General features: G+C 52.6%; 13 protein-coding genes across 13 annotated transcripts; 5 read left to right on the top strand and 8 right to left on the bottom strand.

Moving 5' to 3' along the window:
• Positions 1-293: 293 nt before the first annotated feature.
• On the bottom strand, positions 294-1,178 carry IAQ61_011347 (uncharacterized protein; the record flags this gene model as incomplete). Its single annotated transcript, XM_066099161.1, has 1 exon — positions 294-1,178. One exon carries the CDS (start codon positions 1,176-1,178, stop codon positions 294-296), a length of 885 nt encoding a protein of 294 aa, XP_065950680.1.
• Positions 1,179-2,152: 974 nt separating this feature from the next.
• IAQ61_011346 (uncharacterized protein) lies at positions 2,153-2,833 on the top strand (the record flags this gene model as incomplete). Its single annotated transcript, XM_003843848.1, has 2 exons — positions 2,153-2,391; positions 2,446-2,833. 2 exons carry the CDS (start codon positions 2,153-2,155, stop codon positions 2,831-2,833), a joined length of 627 nt encoding a protein of 208 aa, XP_003843896.1.
• A 154-nt stretch (positions 2,834-2,987) lies between these two features.
• Positions 2,988-3,798, bottom strand: IAQ61_011345 (uncharacterized protein; the record flags this gene model as incomplete). Its single annotated transcript, XM_003843847.1, has 3 exons — positions 2,988-3,074; positions 3,142-3,596; positions 3,669-3,798. The coding sequence occupies 3 exons, from the start codon at positions 3,796-3,798 to the stop codon at positions 2,988-2,990; spliced, it is 672 nt and encodes a 223-aa protein (XP_003843895.1).
• Positions 3,799-6,240: 2,442 nt separating this feature from the next.
• IAQ61_011344 (uncharacterized protein) lies at positions 6,241-7,170 on the bottom strand (the record flags this gene model as incomplete). The annotated part of the gene is made up of 1 exon (XM_003843845.1): positions 6,241-7,170. One exon carries the CDS (start codon positions 7,168-7,170, stop codon positions 6,241-6,243), a length of 930 nt encoding a protein of 309 aa, XP_003843893.1.
• A 1,260-nt stretch (positions 7,171-8,430) lies between these two features.
• Positions 8,431-8,637, top strand: IAQ61_011343 (uncharacterized protein; the record flags this gene model as incomplete). The annotated part of the gene is made up of 1 exon (XM_066099160.1): positions 8,431-8,637. The coding sequence occupies one exon, from the start codon at positions 8,431-8,433 to the stop codon at positions 8,635-8,637; it is 207 nt and encodes a 68-aa protein (XP_065950679.1).
• Positions 8,638-10,405: 1,768 nt separating this feature from the next.
• IAQ61_011342 (uncharacterized protein) lies at positions 10,406-11,023 on the bottom strand (the record flags this gene model as incomplete). The annotated part of the gene is made up of 1 exon (XM_003843844.1): positions 10,406-11,023. The coding sequence occupies one exon, from the start codon at positions 11,021-11,023 to the stop codon at positions 10,406-10,408; it is 618 nt and encodes a 205-aa protein (XP_003843892.1).
• Positions 11,024-12,088: 1,065 nt separating this feature from the next.
• Positions 12,089-12,712, bottom strand: IAQ61_011341 (uncharacterized protein; the record flags this gene model as incomplete). Its single annotated transcript, XM_066099159.1, has 1 exon — positions 12,089-12,712. The coding sequence occupies one exon, from the start codon at positions 12,710-12,712 to the stop codon at positions 12,089-12,091; it is 624 nt and encodes a 207-aa protein (XP_065950678.1).
• A 577-nt stretch (positions 12,713-13,289) lies between these two features.
• IAQ61_011340 (uncharacterized protein) lies at positions 13,290-13,667 on the top strand (the record flags this gene model as incomplete). Its single annotated transcript, XM_066099158.1, has 2 exons — positions 13,290-13,571; positions 13,620-13,667. Coding segments are annotated over 2 exons (330 nt in total), but the record flags the coding sequence as incomplete, so codon positions are not given.
• A 73-nt stretch (positions 13,668-13,740) lies between these two features.
• IAQ61_011339 (uncharacterized protein) lies at positions 13,741-14,298 on the bottom strand (the record flags this gene model as incomplete). Its single annotated transcript, XM_003843841.1, has 4 exons — positions 13,741-13,866; positions 13,917-13,980; positions 14,027-14,181; positions 14,233-14,298. The coding sequence occupies 4 exons, from the start codon at positions 14,296-14,298 to the stop codon at positions 13,741-13,743; spliced, it is 411 nt and encodes a 136-aa protein (XP_003843889.1).
• A 1,136-nt stretch (positions 14,299-15,434) lies between these two features.
• Positions 15,435-16,169, top strand: IAQ61_011338 (uncharacterized protein; the record flags this gene model as incomplete). Its single annotated transcript, XM_003843839.2, has 2 exons — positions 15,435-15,738; positions 15,801-16,169. Exons 1-2 carry the CDS (start codon positions 15,610-15,612, stop codon positions 16,167-16,169), a joined length of 498 nt encoding a protein of 165 aa, XP_003843887.1. The 5' UTR covers positions 15,435-15,609.
• Positions 16,170-16,548: 379 nt separating this feature from the next.
• On the top strand, positions 16,549-18,723 carry IAQ61_011337 (uncharacterized protein; the record flags this gene model as incomplete). Its single annotated transcript, XM_066099157.1, has 1 exon — positions 16,549-18,723. The coding sequence occupies one exon, from the start codon at positions 16,549-16,551 to the stop codon at positions 18,721-18,723; it is 2,175 nt and encodes a 724-aa protein (XP_065950676.1).
• Positions 18,724-18,915: 192 nt separating this feature from the next.
• IAQ61_011336 (uncharacterized protein) lies at positions 18,916-21,515 on the bottom strand (the record flags this gene model as incomplete). The annotated part of the gene is made up of 4 exons (XM_066099156.1): positions 18,916-20,719; positions 21,237-21,329; positions 21,408-21,440; positions 21,513-21,515. The coding sequence occupies 4 exons, from the start codon at positions 21,513-21,515 to the stop codon at positions 19,697-19,699; spliced, it is 1,152 nt and encodes a 383-aa protein (XP_065950675.1). The 3' UTR covers positions 18,916-19,696.
• Positions 21,516-21,891: 376 nt separating this feature from the next.
• IAQ61_011335 (uncharacterized protein) lies at positions 21,892-23,596 on the bottom strand (the record flags this gene model as incomplete). The annotated part of the gene is made up of 5 exons (XM_066099155.1): positions 21,892-22,048; positions 22,274-22,579; positions 22,661-22,800; positions 23,045-23,303; positions 23,508-23,596. Coding segments are annotated over 5 exons (951 nt in total), but the record flags the coding sequence as incomplete, so codon positions are not given.
• Positions 23,597-23,804: the final 208 nt, after the last annotated feature.

Genomic DNA, 23,804 nt, shown 5'->3' with positions numbered 1-23,804 from the left:
ATGAAGACCTTGCGGATCAGCGTATGAATGGGGTGTTTAGATGGCGTATCGTCTGCTTGCCAGTAGCTTTTGAACATTGTATCTGATGGACTTTGGCAGCCGAAATAGCGGCGTCAGTGGAGCGGGAATGCCGGGCTATGCTATACAGCCATATCGGCCGCGTGTTCAGATACGATAGCATAACAGCGGTTGCCAGGCAAAATGCAGAGATAAACACAATTTGGGGGTTGGTAGGAGTGGCTGGGCAGTGGACCGAAGTGCTGCGCCTCCTTGCGCAACACCCACCCTTCGGCTTATATCAGTGCGCCGGCATTCATCATGGCCTCCTCCTTTCGTCGGCGCATCTCGAGCTTGGCCTCCTTGGCCTGTCGATGCTCATCCATTTTCGTATTGTACTCTGCTCTGCGCCGTTCATATTCCTGCTCCTTCTTCTTCTCCGCCCGAATAGCGCTCTTGATCTTCTTGCCCTCTGTCGCACTGATATGCCACGGTCTCGCTAGAACAGATTGCTTGAACGCCGCCGCCTCGGCCCAAGCCCGCGCCTCCTCATTCGTATCCGCGACGATGCTGATTCTTTTCAGATCGAGTTGCTTGGCACCGCGGAATTCAGAGATTGTGCCTTTTGCCTTTACAATGGTGCCGATATCGAGGCTTTGCTGGTCGACGAGGACGTCGAAGACACCGATGCGGCTGACGATGTGCACATTGTCGACTGTGGTGGGTGAGGAGGTGTCGACAGGGTTCAGACCGGGCGATGGGATTCTCGTAATGGTGAGGTCGATGGTTGCACCGCTGCCGTCGTCGATGGTGAGGACGGTGTAGCGGATGTGGATGTCATTGATGGCTACGATGGCGCCGACCAGGCGGACAAAGCGAATTGGATGGTTGAGGTGGAAATAGATGTTCTGTCCTGCTCTTTGCTGTTTAGCTGGATGGGTGGCGCGCAAACACGTTTCACAACATGATGGGTAGCTGACACAACGGATGACGCACCCTGGAAGTCGGGCTCGGAACGCAGGCCCTGGATGTCGGCTGCCGTGAGCTTGACCCAGGTGTTGAAGGTAGGCGAGGCTCTGAAGCAATACGCTGGGTACAGACGATGGGGATGCGCTGGTGGATGCCTTGACATAGCATGTTGCGTTGTAAGCTTGTCTGATGCGTAGAGGGTTCTGACGCATAGAGGGGTGGACCATCAATCAACATTTCGCAGCGAGACGTGACGCGTCCGGGTGAAACGCCAGATTACGGTATCACGTGTTGGCTGGGCAGCGCCAGGCCCGGGCCAAGTTCCGCCGACTTCCGACTCTTTACGTTCTCTCTCGCCGTTCTCTCCATCTCGAGTCAGCCCGGATGATCGGCTTCGATGCGCGACTTGCATGCAGCGCATATACCTATCCCATTCCATTATCCTATATACCTCCACCAATGCACGCAGTATGTACGGGTGTTCATTGTCTTTTGAAGGAAGCGCCGTTACCATGGCTGGGGTGCAAGCTTGGCTTTGCCTGGCTCTAGATCTGCTCGTAACATGGTTCTTTCTTTTGTTTGTACTCGCCCTGTTGCCAGGCTTCCCGATGGATACCAGTACGGGGCAGCAGTGCAGCAGTGAAGCACCGCTTCACTCCAACTAGGTCTACCTGGCCCTGGCCTGGCTTGCAAGCGCCGCAGCAACACCTCAACACCGCCTCTGTGCCATGATTGCTTAGCATCAGATCCATGTGCAACTAGTGATCAACCCACGAGCTCGAGCTCGCATGAGGAGCCAAGAGGGCCCAATGAGAAGCATCCCCGCCGCCGGTCCTATTCCTTCAGCTGTCCACGAAAAGCTAGTCTGGCTGTAGGGAAGGTCGAGAGTTATCCCAGCCCTTTTTTTTTACATGGACCTTTTCAAGGACGGCTGGTCAAAAGGTGTCATAAGGCAGGGTGGGCAGCCCAATAATGCGCCCAAGTGACCGCTATTTGTTCCTGGGTTGCTTTCTCGTAAAGCAGAGTCTTTCGCTCTTTCGGCCTCACTAATCTAGGTACATACTGACACATCCGCATATTCTTAGCCTTAGCAAACATCTTTTGATACCCCGACAACTTAACACACTTCCACCTTTCCTTGCGCCGGCTGAGCTATCCTCGCTTTAGCTCCACGGTTACCAGAAAGATGCCATCCTTTGCGCCCTGGGTTTTGTCTTCGCTGCTACCTTTCATTGCTTTTGGCGCTGCGGAGCCGATCGCGATACCCGCAGCTTTGGCAAATGCGCAAACACTCTCCAACAACGCCCCGTTCTCTGGCGCAGTCTACATTGTGAATCCAGATGGCCAACAAGTGGTAGCGCAAGACAACAACTGGTGCCCAAACACGGCATCAGTAAGTTGTAGCAATATGGGCCACCCTAGCTGGTAAGAACTGATGAATTTGGAACCCCAAAGACCTCTCTCACTAATCGCTTACAGGTGCTGTCCTGCAAACTATGCTTGCGTTTCGCCCGCCAATTCCAATGGACTTATTGGCTGCTGTCCGAGCGGCAACACGTGTGGCGGTACGGTCAATGTGGCCGAGGTCCACACCGTGACTGTATATCCCCAGCAGCAAACCGCAGTCGTCTACGCACAACCACCACCTCAAACTACCGTCTACCATGACCCGGACCCCGCGGCTGCCGGCTTCTGCGCCACCATCACCATGGACGGACCGGGTCTCCCGCGAGCCGAGCAAGGACAATGCGGGACCATACTGGTAGTCAATGAAGGGGCTCCCTCTTTGAAGACTCTGGGTGTGGGGGCCGGGGTGGTTACCTTGATTCTCCAGTTGGCTTTTTTGCGTATGTTTCAGCGGAATTGAGTGGTTTTCTTTATTCATTTTTCCATCTGGCGTTGGAGGGGTTCGTCTTCGCCGTTTTCAAGTCGGCGGATTCACGATATCACGAATTATGAGACCGGTCACGTTACACATCAAAAGAATAAACGTTCATATGTCAAGGTCCGCTCGCGATCATCTAGGTACCTTTCTTGGCATCCTCCTCTGCATTCTTGGGCACGCTCACGACTTTCGGTACTATCACCGCGTTCAAGTGTCTAAAAGCCTGCATCACAAGCGTCAGCAAAACCTCAAACCAAAACAACGAATTCATCCCAAAAACTCAAACTCACATTCACAATGGGCCCCTCGGGCAACTTCCCATTCCACCGATCCTCCACCCGACTAATCTTCCCCTCCTCGTCCGTATAAACAGCCACCACACTCTCAATAACCTGCTCCTTCCCAATCCCCTTGATCACATACCGCGTCTTCATGTCCATCAGCATCGGATTCCCCGCATCCTTGACCTCGTGGTGCAGCCGCTCAATCTCGCTAAACGCACTCTGCAGCCCATACCACTGCGCCGCGTACTTGTCCCGGCCCGTGGCAATGGTGATGTTGTCGGTGAAGGTGGCGTCGTCGCGCCAGAGGGCTAGTTTGGGGAGCGAGGGGCGGCCGGCGAAGAGGTCGAGGATGGAGCTGATGAGGGTGTTTTGGTGCGCTGAGAGGGTGATTGAGGGCGCGGTTTGGACGTGTGTGGTTTCAATATTTAGCGGGCCGTTGGGCGAGGCGTTTGGAGGGCCGCCTGGTGTGTTGTTAGATTTATTTCTCAAGGGGCCGATGGGGTGTGCTTGGGAGGGGGATGGGGTTGATGTACCGGTCGACATGTTTGCGAGTCTTTGGTTTTGAAGCTGGGATTGGAGATGGGAAAATGTAGGTCGAACGGCGTTTTTCAGACGAAGCGATGTGTTGCACGTATTCCAAGCCGTTGAGATGAACGGTCGCATAGTAATACTACAGTGCAACAACAATGTACGAACAACCAGATCATCATCCTATCAAGACGCCTTACCCTCCCTTATACACAACCGATGATGAATTCACATGCATGTCCCTCTTTCCTCCATCCAGTCACCTTTTTCCACGCGCGTCATAGCAAAGTCATTCCCCCCAAAGGACTGAAGGGCGTTTGCAGTGCTTGGGGGTTTGGGCGATGCGCGGGTTCGATGCGTGCAAGTGATGAGGTCATGGGTTTCTTGGAGATCTTTGGAATCCAACTAGGTACTAGAGGGGTTTAGTGTAGGAGAGATCGCGAATCTGGGAAGGTGGGGGCGGGATCGGGGGCGTGGGGGGGGGGGGCCGAGGTGTTTGGATGTCCAACGTCCAGGGGTGAATTTTTTTGGCAAGTTCTAGGAGACACTAGACTCTTTTATCTTTTACCTGCTAGCATTTTTATAGGTTTCTAATAGTAGTGGCGGATTTCACTACTGTAAAATTATTACATAGTGTTAGGTACCTTGGGGTGTCAGACTGGAGCAATGGCCGTTGATTTCTAAAGCCACAACTCAGGACTTGAAAATCTTCCAGTTCTCTTGAGCAGCTATGGTGTGTATTTACGATAATCAGGTGATGGAAAACGTGTATAGCGTGGATTTCTGTTAATTACGGAGACGTGCGACGACGCTTCACTACCCCGGCGTGTGGGTGTCAATGGTGAAACTAAACGTGTAAATGACACCTAGCCACCATCACACTCCCCGCACAGTAGAACATCTTCAAGCCAGAAAATATGAAACACCCAGAAGAAGCTTCCTCAGTTTCATGCAACTCTACAAGTCGATCCCCCTCTTGATCCCCAGAGCGCCCCTATCAATCATTCACACCGAACGGACAAGATCCCCTCTCCGCAGATTATGCGTTGTCCAACGACCTTCAAATCCGTCATCCAAGGCCTGGGGTCAGACAGCAACAACGCATGTCGCAGAGAAATGTACGCGGATCCAGCTCAACTTGCACGCCGGGCGGCGACGCCCTCACTTCGTGCTAGAGCGCTATTGGCCCATGCCTTGTTTCTGTTCAACGTCTACGGTATGGTATCCCGCTCTCCTATGACATCTACTTTGAACACTACTCCAACGTCTTACTCGACACCAAGCCGCCCCTTCACTCACCATCCCGGTCGCGCTGCAAAATTTGTGTATTGTCGGCACACCTTGTCTGCCCGGGTATATCTACTACTGCTTGAGCAGGCAGCGAGAATGGTAACGCCTTGTATTTGTTGTAGCGGGGGATCATCGATTTCACCGGGCGTCGTGGCCGGTACAGCATAGCTTGCCTTGCACTGGGCCAAGCGCTATCTGCTGCTACTTGTTCTCCTACAAAGGACCACTTCGGGGGTCAGCGCTTGGATGCTCGTGGACGATTGGAACATTGGTGCTGGCTAGTCATGACAAGAGCAACGTATCGCTTGTGAGCACAGTGCGGGTGAATACTGTGTTGAGAGTTGCGGGTGCGGGCTTGATTGGGGGCGGGTTGTTAGTTGGGGCGGCGAGGGGGTGGAAGTGGAGGGCGGTTTGATATGTGGTTTAAAGAAGAGGTGGCGGTGTTTTTGTTGCTGTTGAAGTGGGAGATCTTGTGGGTGGCGAGGGGGAAAGGGGTTGTTTTCTTGAGGGCGAGGGTGCGGGAGGAGAAGATATGAGGGGAATTTTTGCTACGCGGGTTGATGTCGATAGGGTTCAAATTGTAACCAAAGTACGATCGCCCGGGATTGAACAGGTTAAGCATGGCTCGCTTTCGCAGTCAGGGTATTGCATTGTACTGCGTCTAGTACTGTTCCCATCCGAGATACGAGCGATATGGTGTATACCATCACAAATACGAAGCGAGAGATGGATTTATTCAGTTAGAGGCAAGATGTGCCATTAAAGACCTTGTAGTAGGCAAGAACATCACATTTTCAGAACCAGACTTGAAGTTTGTGAGAGCAATATAGCTAGTATTACAACCACAAACGTGGATTATACTAATGGTACATGGAGTTACAATATGAAATGAACTACGAGACAATCGCAGTGGGGTATAAGTGGATATAATCTGGAACACAAGGAAATCATTGATGAATGGTGTGCCATCGGGGTGCACAATGTGCCTTTTGTTGGCATTCTTCTTAGTTGTCACAGTCACGTGACGTCTTTCTCCCTTCCTCTTCCTCTTCCTCTACTCATCACCGTCTTCTTCTTCCGATACTGCACGGGCAGGCTGGTAGTTATAAATTGCTCTTGTCCGCACTTCATCGCGGCGCGTGGGCGACTGCCTTCGCTGGTTGATATTCTGCGACCAGTAACAGCAACAGTCTTCATCTTATTCTCATTGAACGGCTACTATTGCAGGTTGGATATTTGCGTCTCGATCACGTTCTGGCGTTGTCCATGACGTGTTTTGTCATTGTTTCAAGTCAGAGCGATGATCGAGTTGAAGTTGCTCAGTAGATCACGACTCAATCGGAACTCTTTGGCCGTGTTGTCATGCGGCTGAAATGCAATTTCTTTCAAGATCTCTTGGGGTACAGGAAGAGGCTTAGACTTGCCATCTTCGATCGGATTCTTTTCAATGGGCGGTGGGGGCAGGGGCTTCTCCTCGGCGGCTGTGATCTCAGGCAAGACTTCCAAGGGCGGCGAAGGCAGCGGCTTCCTCCTGATCTCTTGGGTAAGAGTGATCTTCGGTGGCTCGATAGATTCTTCTTTGATGCTTGACATGGAAGGGCGCGTACTGATACTGGCGGTCGAAGATGCACTCGAGCTTGCCGCAGAGGTTTTGCGAGATCGGTGAAGATCGGCATCCATAGGTCGTTCAAGCCAGTCTTCCAGTTGTTCATCGGAAATCTCAGTCGTTGGGCTGCTTAGTGAACTCCAGGAATGCGAACTCTCGGGGGTCTGAGGTGGAGAAATGTGGAAAGGTCTCGCCAAGTCTGAGTCGTAGGATGCCTGCTTCCAGATCATGAAGTTTTGCATTCCATCGACAATCTTGCGACGCGACTCGCGGTCCTTTGGCATCCTAGTGTATTGATAGGGAACACTGAAGTCTTCTGCGCAGTCGACTGGTGAGGAGTCGGAGTCATCTTGGTTGTCCGAGTCTCGGTCCGTGATAGCAGAGCCGTTGGAGGGAGTGACCGAGGCAACGGTGAGGGTGGAAGATGACGAAAGTGTCCTGAGTCGTGATTGTTCAATGTATCTTTGTCGTCGATACGCTTGTTCTTCGTTCCTGTTCAGACGAATGTGGGCGACGAGAGCGCCTTGCTTCTCGTTCAGCTTCTGTAGCAAGGAGCGCTTTGGTGGAGTGATGATCCGATCCTCTTCGAACCGATATCCAATGGTCGTCATTGTGTCAGGTGTCCTTGACGAACGGCCAAGTGGGGGAGGGTTGCGACGAATATGTAGGTAGAGTGGAGTGTTATTGTCTTGCTGTGTTTTGTTGTTGATATGGACTAGCCACTGAAACCTTGAACCAAACTTTTTTTTGGGCAGCGGCCCACGGCTACATAACGCGTAACTGGCTCCACCCCGGTCACAAAACAGCAGTAGGCCTGCCAATTTGATGACAACGCTGCATCGCGGGCCGCACACTAAAGAGGCTGGGAGGAAAGCGTTGGAGTGTTTAAAAGTTTAGTGGATGGGGCCAGGTTAGTGGGCGTTGAACAGCCCAATGCTGTCCCGTTCCTTGTCGTTCGGAGGTGCAGCCGATGACGCAGTACAACAATTTCCCCTTTCCGACTCCGCGGCCAGGGGGGGGGGAAGGCCTCCCTTGCGTGTAGTCGAAGACGAGTCCAGAACACCAGGCCATTGTAGATCATTGTCGCCGGTTTCCCGTGCGCAGCAAGGCATCGGTGATACAAGACCATGACGCCGTGGACGGGGAGGGGTGTCGCCGTTCTACCTGGCCATCACCGTTGTGGACACTTCATGTCGATACAAGTGCTGTAGCCGAGCCGTGCCCTGCACATGAACGAAGACGGCGTTCGCAGATGGTACTACACAGGAACCGTACTCTAGACTGCAGCAGGTACCGGTATGCAGACGACGATTTCCTCGCCAAACCATCGAGGAATTTTTTGTGGAATTAGCAAGTAACCGTGACGTATCGGAAGGATGGGGCAGGATGAAGCGAAGCTCCACACTACCCACGAGCTGATCTGAAAAGCAATGACCGCCCTACGAGCGCTCCCAAATGAAGGCTGGCCTCATGGCTGCAGTGCTGACTGTACTCTGTTCCACGGAACTCAGTAGCTCGTATGTACACATGCTACTCCTGAGTCCTGACTTCAGCTCATACTCCTAGGTAGTAAGGAAGCAAGGTGCAAAGCCTGCTGTGACTCGAGTCTTGGGAGATACTCTCCATAGTGCCACGAGTAAGTACCACGAGAGCACAAGGACCGACTACAAAAACACCAACAACAACAACAACAACAAGACCACCACCCATGTGCTGTCCAACGTGCGCAGTAGCATCGGCAGCAAGGCGGGCTACCAGTACTAGCAACCAGACCAGACTAGCCATGTTGTGGATGGACAACTGCTGGCTGGCTGAACACAATATGGACATCAGCTGTGTGGTATACCTGTCCACCCGTTACTCAGCAAAGTATGGCTAGGTCCACAACAGCCAATACGGTAAAGCTAGTGACGTTCAACCGTCTTGAAGACTTGGAACAAACCCCGGCCTCCATGCTATTATCTACCGTACCGGTACTATGTCCTTGTCCAGCAGCCGGCTCCGTGTCTTCGCACCACAAGTCTCATCTCCAATCCATGTCGTCCCGTCGTCCTCAGATTCCCTCGCTTGCCACGTGAATCGGATCGAGCAAGGCATCGTGATGAACGCAATCTGCCTCTCTTCTCGCCATCACCACATGGCGCTTGCCCAAAGCTCGGCGCGTATGAACAGCACTCTTGAAACTTGACAGCCGCCCCCTTGACAGCCCTCGAAACTCTATTGATCAACTGATAGCATTTCGAGAAGGTACCGGTACACAGGAAAGTGTGTATGCAGTGTGTAGTGCACACTGCATAGTAGATCACGACCTGTGCAGCCGTGCCGAACGTTTCCCCAAAGTTTCGCTTAATGAAGATCGCTCTTTTTGACACAATCAAGCGGCAATATTTCGAGTCTTCCGTCATCCCTATCGGCCCTTCTCTGGCATGCCTGATTCGCAGCCATCCATAGGGCTGGCTTTCGAGAATGGCTATGTTGCGCCGGCCCTAAACCAAACTTCGAAGTTGAAAAAAAAATAGGTGTTGAAAGGTTTCGTCGGTTGTTGATGTACCGTGTGAATTCGGCCTAGGCAATGTAACATCGATCGTGAACGTGTCTGCACAGAGACTTTGCTGCTCTGTCAAGTCCAGGTTGTGGAGATGCACCATGTTTGCATTTCACTTGTGGTGGAGTTCGCAATCAGCCATCAAAAGCAACATCGGCGCCTACTTTGCATGCGACGAGCAAACGCATGTCCCCTTTGTCATTTCATCACAAGCACGAGGGTAATGATTCAACACAAGAACATCTGACGGCTCTCAGGCCGATAAAATCTCACAGCGATAAAGTATAAATCCCTCACGTTTCTACAGTTGTGACGCCGAACCCCCTCGTCGTATATCCTCCTTATTATAACCCAGGTTTCCCCAATCGAAGCTATTGTTTCGTGTTTCAAACCCCACATGATTTCTTACACAGTAGTCAGGTCTACCGAGCAAGTACGTCGCGACAGAGTTTGCAACTGCCCTTTGGAGTATTCAGATCCATAAATGTATGATTTATAGACAATAAGCAATAGTGAAGCTCCTTGAGTGTATTGGTGTTGTGTAAGGGTTGCCCAGAGAAATCGCTTTAACCAGAATTTCGCTAGTCACCGCGACATAATCAAGGAAACCCGTTCGGCGTTTCAAACATCGGTCCACCTTGCGCACAACATGCCCAAAAAAAACAATCAATTGTCGAGCGACAAATTTCCGCGGCTCCAGAAAGCGTCGTGTAACAGTTCCGCGACCGGTTTCTGCTTCTCCTACTCTCTGCGAGACCAAGCCAAGATTTGCAGACTAATCTCTTGTATAAACACGACATGTTGCTGGTGATTTCTTAGACAGTATCTGTGACTAGCATGGTATACAAAGTTTACATTTTTAATTACATACTCTATGTTCAAACTTTCCCGGCCTAAGGCTCACAGCTTTCAGGCGCATACAGACAGAGCTGAAGACACGTTGTCCCCTTCGACTACTGGACGGGTAGATTATGCACTTGAACCGATATTGCTGACTCCTCGCTTCAATTCGTCATTGGGCTGGCGCTGAGAGAGGATGAGATATTGGATCATCGCAGCAGGCTGCCACGACAACTTCTTATCTTGCTCATGCACACTGCGCAACCGATAAAGGACCGCAAGTATCCATGCCTTTTAGACAAGAATCAAAACGCGCAAACATGACCTTCCTGTGAAGACATATCCCTATTTCGCCGTACCATCAGCCCAACCCGTCATCCAACACAACCTCCCACATCGCTTTCCCCCTCCTCACACACATCTCGATAGACTAGACAACCCTCCCCTTCCTATCCCATCCCTCAAACCCCCTTCTCACCCCGCGCATCCACCAACCCATCCTCCGTTTCACCCCAAAACACCAAATCATCAATCCTCTCATACAACCTCTCCATCCTGCGCCTCTCTTGCATCCCCGAAAGATTCAATCGCGGCCAATTAACCTGCTCTCGCCGTAGACCAAGTGCCATGGTGAGTATACGCAGGAGAGTTTGCAGTTGCAGGATTGTATCGATGTAATTGCCGCCATTCTTGGTACTGCATGGACAGTTATTTTGCGTCGATGTGCTGATGCCACATGCATGAGATTGATCTGGCTGGTCTTGTCTTTGCTGATCTTGCTTTTGCTGACTGCATTGCTCGCGCTGCCCAAATTTCTCACACTCCTCGCGCTCCAGAGTAAAATGTTCGTTTAACTTCTCCTGTAGAACGAGGACGGCGGTGGCAGTGGTGGTGGCATGAGAGCGCGATCCGTGGTTTGTGCCCAAGGCGACGCGGGCAAGGGACACCAGGGTTGCGAGATATCGTTGTAGTGGTGGATATTTGGGTCTGGGAGGGTTTGGTAGGATGGATGTAGAAGTTGAGGTTGTGGAGGGGGATTGGGGGTTGGTCTTGCTGGTGTTGGTGCTGTCGGATGACATGGTGGTGATTCTGTGTGTCGAGGGATTTTGTGTAGACATGTGTGTTTGGAAAGGTTTGGGTATAGTATCATGTCGGGTTGAATGCTGCTATTGATGCTGCGGGTGGGTATTGTATTGTAGTTCTCTTTCTTATTCTGCAGGTGGGTGATACCGAGCATGTGTTTGTCGCGGCGTTTGCTTGATGCGTTGTTCGCAGACGAATGATTCGATGGGATTTTCAAGACGAGCAATCCAATGATATGAAGTATATTTACGCTTTGATACAATAAAAAGTCTGTGGTCATTTCGGACGACAGGGTATAGACTATAATTCCATGCATCGCTCAATCATACTTGGAAGACACTGGCCAACCAGACATCACGACCACGAAGATTGCACTCCAATGTACTTGTACATTTCAATTTTAGAGATCCAATCAAACAGCCAACTCATCGAGATTTTAAGAAGCTAGAACCCATTCACTGACTGCAAAGGCGTATAATATTCAACAATAATCACCTTTGGAGACTGTGGTTTGGATCTGGCAACAAATTAGCACGCAATACAGCCTCCAGAGACGAGTGCTAGCAATAAAGGCCTTGGAGAGAAGGTAAATGAACTAACATGAGGATTGGGATTGTGGCCATTGCGCAGAGGTCCCGTATATCAGAGAGGCTGGCGATTGTCAGTGCAGTAAGGAATATTCATAGGTCTTTCCTAAATCTTCCAGCGTTTTTTCGTGATATTAGGTACATTTAGGGTTGGCCAAAATATTCTCAGACATCACGCTGGTCCGGAATATGATGTGGTGTGATGAGGCCAAGTCAAGCTAGTATGGGTGAATGTCTGCAAAATCACGGAACAACATGGAATAATGGGGTCATAACTATTATTTGAGGAGGGCTATGGGTGTGACCATACGAAAATACTCCCTACCCGGACATAAGCAATCACTTCTGCTGCCTTTTCCCTTTCTAATCGGCCCAATGCTACCCAATGATTGTGAGCTTGATTATACATTTGACATACAGAGGCTCCAAGGCAAGTCTTTATGGAGGGGCTTACAGTTACGAGTACTCGACAGATTATTTACCCACTCCTTGATGACTTGTACGGGCGGCTGTAGTTTGGCACCGTGTATCTGGTCTGTATCGGTAAGCTTCAAGGTTTCTAGCGAGGGGATCATCATATGTTGGACTAACTGGGGTGGACAGGCTCGCATCTCCAGTGACAATGATGGGAGTGTGACGGCGCGCGAGCTCCTCATCGGAGAGTCGAAGAGGGGCTCTGAGGGGCACCAGTCCTCGGTTGTTCCCATCGAAGGGTGCTCCTTCGTATTCTTCCCACGGCGTGACCTCAGGGTTGTATACCCTGTCTGGTGTGGTGATGTTGATCGTGATACCGGGGTCGGTGACTTTTGCCTTTCCATTGTCGACAGCAGCAGCTTGATGGCTGCGCAGAAGTGGTAGAGCCCACTGGGAGCTCGAACCCATCTCGAAGTCACCCCCACCTGGGCTTCGGCCACCCCGTCTCAATTCGTACTCACGCTTCGAGCGGCGGCGGCGAATCCAAACCAAGATCCCGGCCCCCAACAGCAGACCTCCAGCTAGCAGGAAAATGTAATAGTACCTCGCCGGGCTGCCAGCACCTGCAACCTTGAGGGGCGCAGTCCCCGCAGAATCGAATATCATGATGGTAGCCACAACCATATTGATTATCAAAGTGTGTTGCAATGTTTTGGAAGATTGTGAAAAAGCAGTGAGCAAGTGGTGGAAGTTGGGTCGAGGTTGAAGGATTGTTGTGGGAGCTGCGAGGTTTTTGTACGAGTCCAACAGGCTGCCAAACGCTGATGGAGACTTTAGACACGAGGAGTGATGAAAGTGAAAGCCAAAGGGAACCTCATGGCTCTAAGGTGCACACATCAATACTGCAAACGAAAGGTCATGCACCTCGAACAAGCGGCATGAACAGTGCGAGCTTCGACTCGGAATGAAAGACTTCACGGTGAAGAGGGCATGATAAGGGATTGGAGGGCAAATAAGATGCTTAGGAGATTGGGACTGAGATAGTTTAGAGGCATCCTCGTTTACAGTGGCTATAGAGACTGTAGGGATGGAGCGTAGGTTGGGAAGACTCCAAAGAGTGAGGGTCGACGATGTGGTTCGGAAGCTGGTTCGGAACAGTGGACGGGGTTTAGGTAGCGTCATCGGCCCCGGGCTCGCCAAGCAATCGCGTCACTGGAAACACATCTTTGTGGCACCGTGATGGACAGACTACTTTATCCACCCACACCCCGCATCTTCCCCAACGATAAAACGCATCTCTCCCAACCGTACAAGAAGTCAAGATGGTCAAAGCTGTCAGAGGTATTGGCCGAGTATGCCAGAGTGGCTGGACAGAAGGCTGACAGCTGCAGGCACGCTCGTCAAATGCGACGCGTCGATCAAAGCCATGTTGGTTGACATTGACAGCAAGAATGGCAACGAGTACATCATCGAGGAACTAGACGAGGAGCACATTCTTGTCAAGGAGACCAAGGTTCACGAGCTCAAGAGTCGTCTCAACCAGGTGGGAACATGACACCGCACGACCGCAAACTTGCTAATGCTCGTCTAGATGATGAAGGAACGACTCAAGGAGCCTGACACGTCGGACTCGGAATGATAGTTCAAATCTCGTCGTATTACTAGACTGTATACTGCGCGAATGCTCATTCTGTCTACGATCCTTACCCCATTCAGGACATGGCCTTGTTCTGCGCGGCTCCCTCCTGAGCGGCAATCCACTTGGGTCGGAGGGGAGCGTAGAGCTCTGCATTCACCGTCATGTTGTCCACGACGCTGGTGTCATCAAGCGTTCCGGCCTACCCATATTAGTACCACGTACGCCTTCACAAGGTGAAATTTCGCCTACCTTGATGATACGCTTGCCCGGGAACGACGCTCCTTGACGCCACATGGTGGAACCACAGTCGCCACTACCCCTGTCAGCCTCTATCTTACAGAAGAACGGAGACACCATACCAGAACATGGACGTGATTTCATTACCACTCTCTCCCTTGACTGTGTGTGGCTTTGGGGTGCCTTTGGTAACCTTGAAGCCGTCTTCTGGGAAGACGCAGTTGGTGGAGTAGGTGCTACCAGTAATCTTACGGCAGTCGTAGCAATGGCAAAGGATCTACATTGGTCATGAGCAACCGCGACTCTCCACATCGACGATACTGCATACGTTACCCTCACTGTTGCCAGCCACCTCGTAACGAACGTTACCACAGAAGCATCCTCCTACGGCCATTTTGCTAGACTGGGTTGGGATAACGTTGAGAAAGAACGGTTGGGTGATGGGACAAAGAGGTGGGATCTGAGGTCGTTTGGTGTGAGAAAAGACTTATCACTACAAGTGGTGCCTGTCGGGTGGTTTTTATACCTGAGAAATTACCCCGCTGCGTTGGCCGCCAAATTCAGTTCCCCACTGCGGCTTTAGTGCCTAGACCTCCAGCCCGACCCGATGATACTGTTACGACCAAAGCGGGCCGGACAGACGGCGTAGCGCATGCGGTTTCCAAAACCACCGACACCGAGGTGGAACTGTTCAGGGCCAGCAGAAGATACCTACCGCACATGGCTGAAGTGCTCTAGGCTTCACTTCACAGTCTGCGCCCTTGCCGCGGGCATGCTATTTCAAATTTCGCCTGCGCTCTTTTGTGACATTGGCGCCCACGTAACAGCTCACGAGAGTAGCAATGCGACTGTTGATGCTTTGTAATAGCGTCTGCCTGTGACTCTCAGCTGACCAAGACGAGCGCAACCTCATGTCGGCCCCGCAGAGGGCAGATGAGGGGTGACGTCGCTGTACATTACTACGGTGGGCCATTGGCGGGTGAAGGGATAAAAATTGAAATGCGATTTGCAGCACCCTCCACAACACATGCACGATGTGATTTAGGTCTATCTTCTGCTTAGTGCTAGGAGAATACAGATACGGCATTCATTTTTTTTTGGCAATAGCAATAGTACTAGTAGAGCGCCGCCGATCATAACAAATATGGCAGGGAACACCAGAAAATCAGCAGATTTTTACAAAGAAACATGTACCCCTCGCCACATGTACAGTATTACTGTATGCAGCTACGGTTTGATGGGTTTTCGACTATCTCCTGCTACAGGGGAACTGTGATGTACCAGATTTCCAGTCTGTAGTGTACATTTGAATAATACACTGGGGCTGTGGTACAGTGATGATTTCTTTGATGATCTCTGGTTGTTTGAACCTGTGAAAGCGTTTTGTCCTTTCATTCGCTATGGTGAGCCGTAACATTGAATGCATCGTACTACAGCTGCCCTGCAGCGCGGGGCACACCGATAGCGGCCCGCACGTGAGCGCGAGACAATCTGGCGTTCTTTTGGTCTGTCGCCCCAACTGAAGCATCACGACATGCCATTCACACGCGAAATAACATAGTCCCCGGAAGCTATATAAGCTCAAACACTTGCCATGGATGGCAAAGCCTGATGCATTCGTATTCTTGACGCGTTCGCGAACATCACCACCCCACACGTCTTCACCTTGACTTCCCTCATTCTTTCTCGCTCTCATTGAGCCAACATGGCGAATTCCACGTCCAATGTGTGGACGCAGATGAACTACGTCCCCCCTCGCGGACAATGTAATCACAAGGCTTCGATAATAGCAGCAAAATGCCCGTGTTTGCGCTTCATGTTGCATCCTCTCAAAGTACGCATCACAAAAATCTACAGCTGCGCAATTATATGACTGACTGGCTGACTTACAAGTAGTCCTCGTCTTCCTACGAATGCGACGGCTGCGCCCATCATGCCTCTTTTCATAGCATGGAGAACAAAGTCGAAGACGAGATTCGCAAGCGCTGGGAGCAGGAGGCCAAGGATAAAGCAGATAAAGAGGAGGATATACAACAGCGACCGAAGAAGCGAGTACGTGCTATTGAGTACAGTGTCCGCAACAGTGACACTTTTGCAGACGACGATCTTGACGCGGCGCTGGAGGCAATGTCACGCAACACCAGGTCCACGGGAAGAACTCGTGGAGGAGGAGCGCGAAACCCTGGACGGGCTGCAGGTACCAAGGCGAGGAACAAAGTCGCTGAGGTCGTGGAAGATGATGACGGCTTTGTTGAGTTGGACTGAGAACGATGTCTGAGTTGAGTATTCGTAATATGAGCATATGAAGGCGTCATGAGCGGGGCTCGTTGGATAAACTCGATATGATACCCCGGAATTCCCACAGTTGTATACATAGTATTTAGCTAATTGTAGTCTACAAGCGATTACCTCTATCATGTCCAACCATTTCACCTCTTTGGCAGACTGGAGAGCATGACAGTCCACCTTTCTGTTAGCGCCAAGCACTGACTCGCGCGAGCTTCACAAACATCTGCCCTTGCTCCTCTTTTCACATTAAACTTCCAAACGACGACATGATAGCGCATTGTTCGCGGTGACCTCACTCGATTCGCCGCATGTCCATACTTTTGTGATCGAATCAATATTCCACGCTTCCACCACCATGGCGACCCCAACGCCCTCGACCAACACGCCCTCCAAACACCTTCCCACCTTCTCCTCGCCCGCCCCGCGAAGCGTTCCCCACACCGGCACTATCAACATGATGTCCTATGACTCGCCCGCTGTGCTTAACATGCTCAACGATGCGAGCTCAGCCATGGGCGGCGTGGGCATGGGCATCACCATGAGCGGACTCGGCATGTCCAGCCTCGGCATAAGCGCAAGTTCCATGGGCCGCGCAGACGAAGCAGAGCGAAGCCGGCGACTGCAAAACATACTGCAGACCGTCGGAGCGAAACCAGGGCGTGTTAGTGAAGCAGGACTTCTCGCGCTGTGCAAGAGCATGGGCATTGCGTGTGAGCGGGCGCCAGATGACCCGGGGACATGGAGTCTTTTGATCGGAGACGAGATCTTATGCGACGTCACGTTCAAGAACGACGAGATTTACAATGTCAGTCTGCAGACGAGATTGGATGAGTCGAAGCCGGAGTTGCGTTTCGGCGCGACAGGATCACAGATTCTCATGAAGAGTTTGAGGCCGCTGCCTGGGCAGAGCAAGATCAACAATACGCTGGATCGGTTCGCAGAGAGTTTGGGAAAACTCAATGCGCTGACGGTGTTGGGTACGGAGCATGGCGGGGGGGTTAGCTGCTACGATGCGATAGCAGGCGTGTATACGAGTCTGAGGAGGTTGTTTGAGCATGAGAAGAAAGCGGCGCTGGCTGCAAGGGAGCCGGATGAAAGATTTCGAAGCCACAAAGCGGAAAGAGAGGTACTGTGCAAGAAGAGTGGGCGGCCACGGATGAACGGGGGCTCGTGTCTGGGACTGAGTCTGGAGTATTGGATGGAGAGACGACATTTGATTCCCAAGGATGCATCCGTACAATCTGAGAAGGGCAAGGAGAAGGTAAGCGACGAAGTGAATGGTACTACCGAAGGCGCTGCAGCCGACGATGAAGGCCTGTATTCTCTTACCATCGAATGCGAGTCCTGTCAATCCACCCTCTACACACCCATTCGCGTCTCTGACGAATGGATCGGTGAGAGCATCGAAAAGGCCGTGGACGCCAACGACACCAATGCCTCCATCGACAACATCTTACTGAACCGACCCTCGATCAACTGGCTAGACCCCAAGCCCACGTACCTCGACACCTCGGCCCAAGGCGAGGACGCGATGAACATCGACTCCGCAGGCCGTCTGCCCAACATCCGCTTCGTCGCCAAATTCAACCCCCCGCTCATCGTCCCGCTAGCCGTGCACATGCAGCTCTACCAGATTGTAGGCATCGAGCCCCGCATGGAAGACTACAAGCCCATGACCTTTGTCGGGCTCGCCCTGCGGCCCGGTGACGAGGATCCAGGCAGCATGGCCACGGCCGGGGAATCGACGCTCGAGATCCAGAGTTCCCGCACCGTCCTATACCGGGACACAGAGGGCAGGGAAAAGTCGCGAACGCACGACATGAGTCTGTACGTGCCAAAGATGGAATACAGTCGCACGCTCGACAGCCTGCCCTTTAGCCACCCGAAACAACTGGTGGAGATTCTGCCGACGCTGCGACAGTACGCGGCGACGACGAGTCTGATGCGTGATGCATTTTTCGACCCGAAGCGCAGCGGGCCAAAGGCCGGGATGTCCCAGGCGTTATCGTCACCGCCGCTTACGCCGCCACGGCGTGGTGGCCATGTGCAAGGGGAGAAGCAAGGGGAACGGGATAGTCTTCAGATTGATGTAAATCTCTCCTACACTCCGCCTCCACGCTTCACAATCTTGATTCCCCAACCAAACTCCACCCCTCCATCTACTTCCAACCACACCACCAACGATAACACCGCACCCCCAAATCCCCAAGACATGCCCATCTCCACCCTCCTCTCCTCCCTCCTCTCCCCCGCATCTCCCCCCCCTCACATCCCCCCCTCCCCCCCCAATCCCATTAGCATAACAATCGACGTCCACCCCAACGCCACGCTCCTCGTCTCGGAAACCACATTGTTCCCGCCGTCTCGGGGCACGGCGGACGCCCATGCCGTGGACGGTGCGGTGCAGCATGAGGGCGGCAGCTTGCACGGGGATGAGCGGGCCAGGAGGGTTGCGCAGGCGTTGGAGGTTTGTGGGGATATGGGGGTATGGGCCGAGTGGGTTTTGTGGGGTCCGGGACGGGGCGCGTGATGGCCATCTTTCTTTGTATTTTTTCCTTCTTTGTATTTTGTTGTATTTTTGTTTTTCATTTCCAGATGCATCGATCCATCCAAGTCGGAGATTTTAAAATCAACATCCAAATCCAAGATTTTGTAATTCTCGCATTATATATGAGATTTCTCGTCTTGTCCCTTGCATGTTTCATCTTGCCTTGCATGTTTATCAACCGTCAACCGTCAACCGTCAACCGTCAACCGTCAACCGTCAACCGTCAACCGTCAACCACCACGTAAACAAACGACAGGATCAAGTAACCCAGTGTATAATCCAGCCCAGCTTGGAGTAGCACAGTATACATGTATACCGTCTATAAAACTACAGTACATGCGAGATCGCACCGACGTTAACAAAGTCAGGCCACTGCACTGCACTGTGGCTAAACCATACTCCCAATCGTTTCGAACAAGTCCAACAGTTTACACAAACATCCTACACATCCCACAATCACCAAATCACCAATCACAAATTACACACCACATCAAATCACATCACACATCACAATCATAAAAATTACACCATGTCCAAAAAAAAACATCTCAACCAAACGAAAAAATCTTCCATTAAATCCTGCTGCAGACATGACGAGCAGGTGAAGCAATTCATCCATGTCATCCATGGCATCCATTCGTCTAACCTCCGCACGCGTCCCGGGCTATGCATGACAAAACTCCCGCCGCTTAATTCTCCAGCATGGTGTATATGTAGGTGTGAGTAGGTGTGAGTAGGTATAGGTGTAGGTATAGATGTAGTTGTGTGAATAAGAAAGACCGAGGGGCGAAGTCATCCACATAAACATGGCAAACGGCCCCCTTAGTCATTCCCATCGTCTAAGCGCAAAATCGGGCGATTCTTTTCATAAATAGAGAAAAAGGGGAGGAGGTGTAAAGGGATATGAGAGTGAAAAAGGTCGTGCTGCAATGCAAAAAAAAACAAAGATGCCACACTATGGCTTGGCCACCTCGACCACCATGTCGAGATCGACATTGTCCGCCTTTTGTGCGAAGCGGGCGATGTCTGCACCCTCGACCTTGCCGTACATGGTCTCGGCGATGATGCCGGTGATCTGGTAGGGGTCACCGTTGGAGGCGGGGCGGCGGTCCTCAAAGTAGCCCTTTCCTTCCGCAGCGACGGCGCGGGGGATACGGACAGAGGAGCCGCGGTTGGCGACGCCCCAGGTGAACTTGTCATACGAGGCCGTCTCGTGCTTGCCCGTCATGCGGAGCTGGTTGTCTGAGCCGTAGACGGCCATGTGCTCGGCCTGGCGGGTAGAGAGCTTCTCCATGGCGGCCTCGATGGCCTTCATGCCACCCTCGGCACGCGTCTCGTTGGTAGAGACGTTGGTGTGCAGACCGGCACCGTTCCAGTCACCGGGAATGGGCTTGGGCGCAAACGTGACCTTGGCACCAAACTCCTCGGCAACGCGGTGGAGAAGGAAGCGCGACATCCAGAGCTGGTCACCGAGCTCGATGCCAGCGCAGGGGCCGACTTGGTACTCCCACTGGGCGGGCATGACTTCGGCGTTGGTGCCAGAGATGTTGATCTCGGCGTACATGCAGGCCTTGTAGTGAGCCTCGACGATGTCACGGCAGAAGACCTTGCCGGTTCCTACACCGCAGTAGTAAGGACCCTGGGGCGCGGGGAAGCCGTTCCTGGGCCAGCCATAGGGCCAGCCAAACTCGTCGAGCAGGGTGTACTCTTGCTCCAGGCCAAACCAGAAGCCGTGCTGCTTGTGGGCCTCGAAGATGAGGTTGGCATCGTGGCGGTAGTTGTAGGCGTTGGGCGAGCCGTCCGACATGTACGTCTCGCACATGACGAGGACATTGTCGCCCAGACGGAAGGGGTCGGGGTAGTAAGCGCAGGGTCGGAGGTAGACATCGGAGTTGTCGCCGGGCGCCTGGCCTGTTGACGAACCGTCAAAGTTCCATTCTGGGAGGTCGGCAAGGCTCTCGACCTTCTTGTCGAGCGTCTGTAGGCGGGGGAGTTAGCACTGGAGTGTGGAGAGTGTATTGTAGTGAATGAGAGAAGCGGATGATCAAGCATGGTCCCGTGACCAGATGATGCAGGCTGTTGTCATCGAGAGGGTGTTGGTTGTGCTGTTGCGTCACCGTCATGCAGGTCCCGTTCGGCCGTGGGTCGCTCCCTCGTCCCTCGGCTTATCGTGGTGGGGGGGGGGGAGTCAGCGATAAGCAGGGAACGCCACCACGACCGCGACCAGCAACGATTGGCCGCACATGTGCGTCACACCACATCGACCGACTGGCGGCGATTACGACCACACACACACACACACACACACACAAGGCCGAATGTGCGCAAAAGCCATGCTGTAGCCAACCCGGCAGACCTATGCAGCCGCAGCCGTGGATGCAAAAAATGCCCGTCGTTTGCGCCGCTCGCACCGTCCAGGTAATGACCGGCGAAGACAGGGAAAGTGGGCAAAAGAAAGCTGGGTGACCAAACAAAAAGAGGTCGGGGGCGCTCACCTTTGACTTTGAGCGAATGCCGTTGGAACCGTCTATCCAGACATATTCGGCCATGACCTTGCCCTTCTGGGGCAGATCGAGGTATTTCTTGAGCTGTGGGAGGAAAATGGCGCATTAGAGCCGAGGCACGCGAGGCGAGGCTGGCGAAAGAGCCAGGAGGAGGGGACTTACGTTGGTAGCATTGGAGACGATTGTTGATTGCGCCTGGAGAAGTTGTGAGCAAGACTGATTTCCTTTTTTCTTTTCGCGGAGAAGAGGGTGGTGGGCTGAACATACCATGACTGCGGTTGATGTGTGTGTGTGTGTGTGTGTGTGGTTTGGTGGTGTTTGTACTTGAGGACAAGGACAGATGGTTGTCTAAGAGGACACGGTGGACAAGGGGATGATAGCAAAGTAGAGAAGCAGACAAGCAACCAAGTAGACAAGCCTCGAGTTTGCACAAGGGAGATATGAGGGGAGGGGTGGGGGATGTTGGTCTGTGAATTGCAGAGAGACGAGAGATTCTTGGGGCAGGCGGCTTATAAGCTAAGTGAACAGGGTGCAGTGAAGAGTCTCGGTTCTCTATCGGGGCTTACTCTGCTGCTAAACTGAGATCAAATCATAGGCTGGCCACACACACACACACAGACACACAGACACACACATACACCCCCGTTCAAGCCAAGAGGCGTCGCCGAACTGTTTCCGTGGGATGATGAAGGAGAAGGCAAAAACTCCCGTGCCTTCTGGAAACCAGGTCCCCTTGGGGTTCCCGTCGGCGCACACCCTCCCACCCAACCCCCAAGGCGGGCACCCAAAGCCCACTTTGCCATCTACAATCAGTTAGCTTTTCCGCTAATACCTGTTCGACCATTGTTCCGCATGTCCCATGTCCCATGTCCTCCACGCCCTCCATGTACTATAGAGATACCGGTACATGGAGTCTCTCTCTCTCTCTCTCTCTCTCTACTCTCTCTCTCTCTCCAGCTGCCCAATCTCATGCCCCCCATTTCTACGCTGCGCCGCGCTGGCTGCAAGCAATGGGTAGTACACCCTACCTTTCTTTGCCATGCCTTATGCGCTCTTTTTTCTTGTTTCCGCTTCCCAGACCCGTCCGTTGGCGCTGACGGCCCCCCGGTGCGTGGACAAAGAGCGGGTGCGGTCTAGCGCGGCGTCGAGGGAAACGCACAGCCTCACCTCGCTCGCCCTTGGGGCCCTTCCGACTCTGACCGCTCTGATACTGGGCAGGGTCGCCAATGAGTTGGGGGAAGAAGGGTGGAAAAGGGTGGCTGTACAATACGGTAGCGGTACAGTAGCTACATCTACCCCGGTGGCCAGTGACAAGTCCCTCAGTCCAGGGTAGGCTGTAGGCTACCTATTCGAATGGGTCACGCAAATGTTCCATGGCCCGCTGTATAGTCTTCCATGGTAAATCTCGCACACACCGCTCCACTCTGTACGACGCGACGGCAAAAGCGGCCCCATGCACTGCACTGCACTCGCTGCACTCGCTGTAGGCACTGACTGTACTGCACTCGCTGCACTCGCTGTAGGCACTGACTGTACTGCACTGCGAGTAGCTTGGCTGCAATGGTGAGGGAGAGAGAGGGCCGATGTGGAGTTGGAGTAGGAGCACAAAGGGGAGGGGGCGTTCGTTGGCCAGTCAGCTCCGAGTTACGTTACAATACAATACCTACTGTCGGTAGCAACCTAGTCATGACTACTCTACTCTATGTATGCTACAACGACGCAAGTCTGTTCCACCTTGTCCTGTCTTGTACCGAAGGATGGATGCAGCAGTCTGGACACACAAACTACCTAGAAAGCACCTTTGCCGGGTTTTGACGTCGTGGCGCCGATAACAGATAACGCGCCAGCCAATCCGAGTCCGTCTCGTCACTCGGCCTCGTCATCCGGCCATCATTCAACACGCTCGAGCTGCTGTTCTGGTACGCAACGTTAGTCATAGCCGACGGGGGGGCGGGGGGGCTCAACACTTGAATCAACCTGTATTCTTGGTCTTTTCCGATGCCCACCCCATCTTTTGGTTCGGAGTTGGTAAGTAGTCCCATTTCTTCGTTTCTTGGTCTTGTTTTTTTTTTAAAAAAAAAATCGCGCGCAGGAGCCGTGCTGAGGTGCAGTTCAGGGGAGTGAGAAAGTGGGACTGGGAGCTTCACCCCCCGTCTCCGTCTGGGCACTCATGGGGCCCTTTCCCTGTCAGAACTCATGTACTGTATCTGTGGGCATGTACTCTACACAATAAGTTATAGGTACCGTCTCCAAGTACCTTACTGCAGAGGGCCGCGCCCTGCAACTTGTGGCAAGGCGTCGTATTCCTCGTGTTCCTGCTGGCGGCGAACTTCACTCCCAACTCGTCGAACGTCTGCCATGCTCAATAAACAAAGTACAGCAGCACGTGCTCAATCTCCCAAACAAGTGCCTATTCGGAGACATCAGACAGACAGACAGACCTTCCCCAGCATTTCTGCTCTCTTTGCACCCCCAAAACCCCACAGTCGGTCAAATCCAAGCGACCTAGCTCTCCCACATCTCACCCTCTCCTTATCCCTCCGCTTTCCCCCCCCCCCC

The sequence above is a fragment of the Plenodomus lingam genome (genome assembly GCF_022343315.1).
Source record: "Plenodomus lingam strain CAN1 chromosome Unknown scaffold_20, whole genome shotgun sequence".
Lineage (NCBI taxonomy): Eukaryota > Fungi > Ascomycota > Dothideomycetes > Pleosporales > Leptosphaeriaceae > Plenodomus > Plenodomus lingam.
Note: the sequence above shows the minus strand (reverse complement) of the source record. Positions and strands in the feature narration are given on the sequence as shown.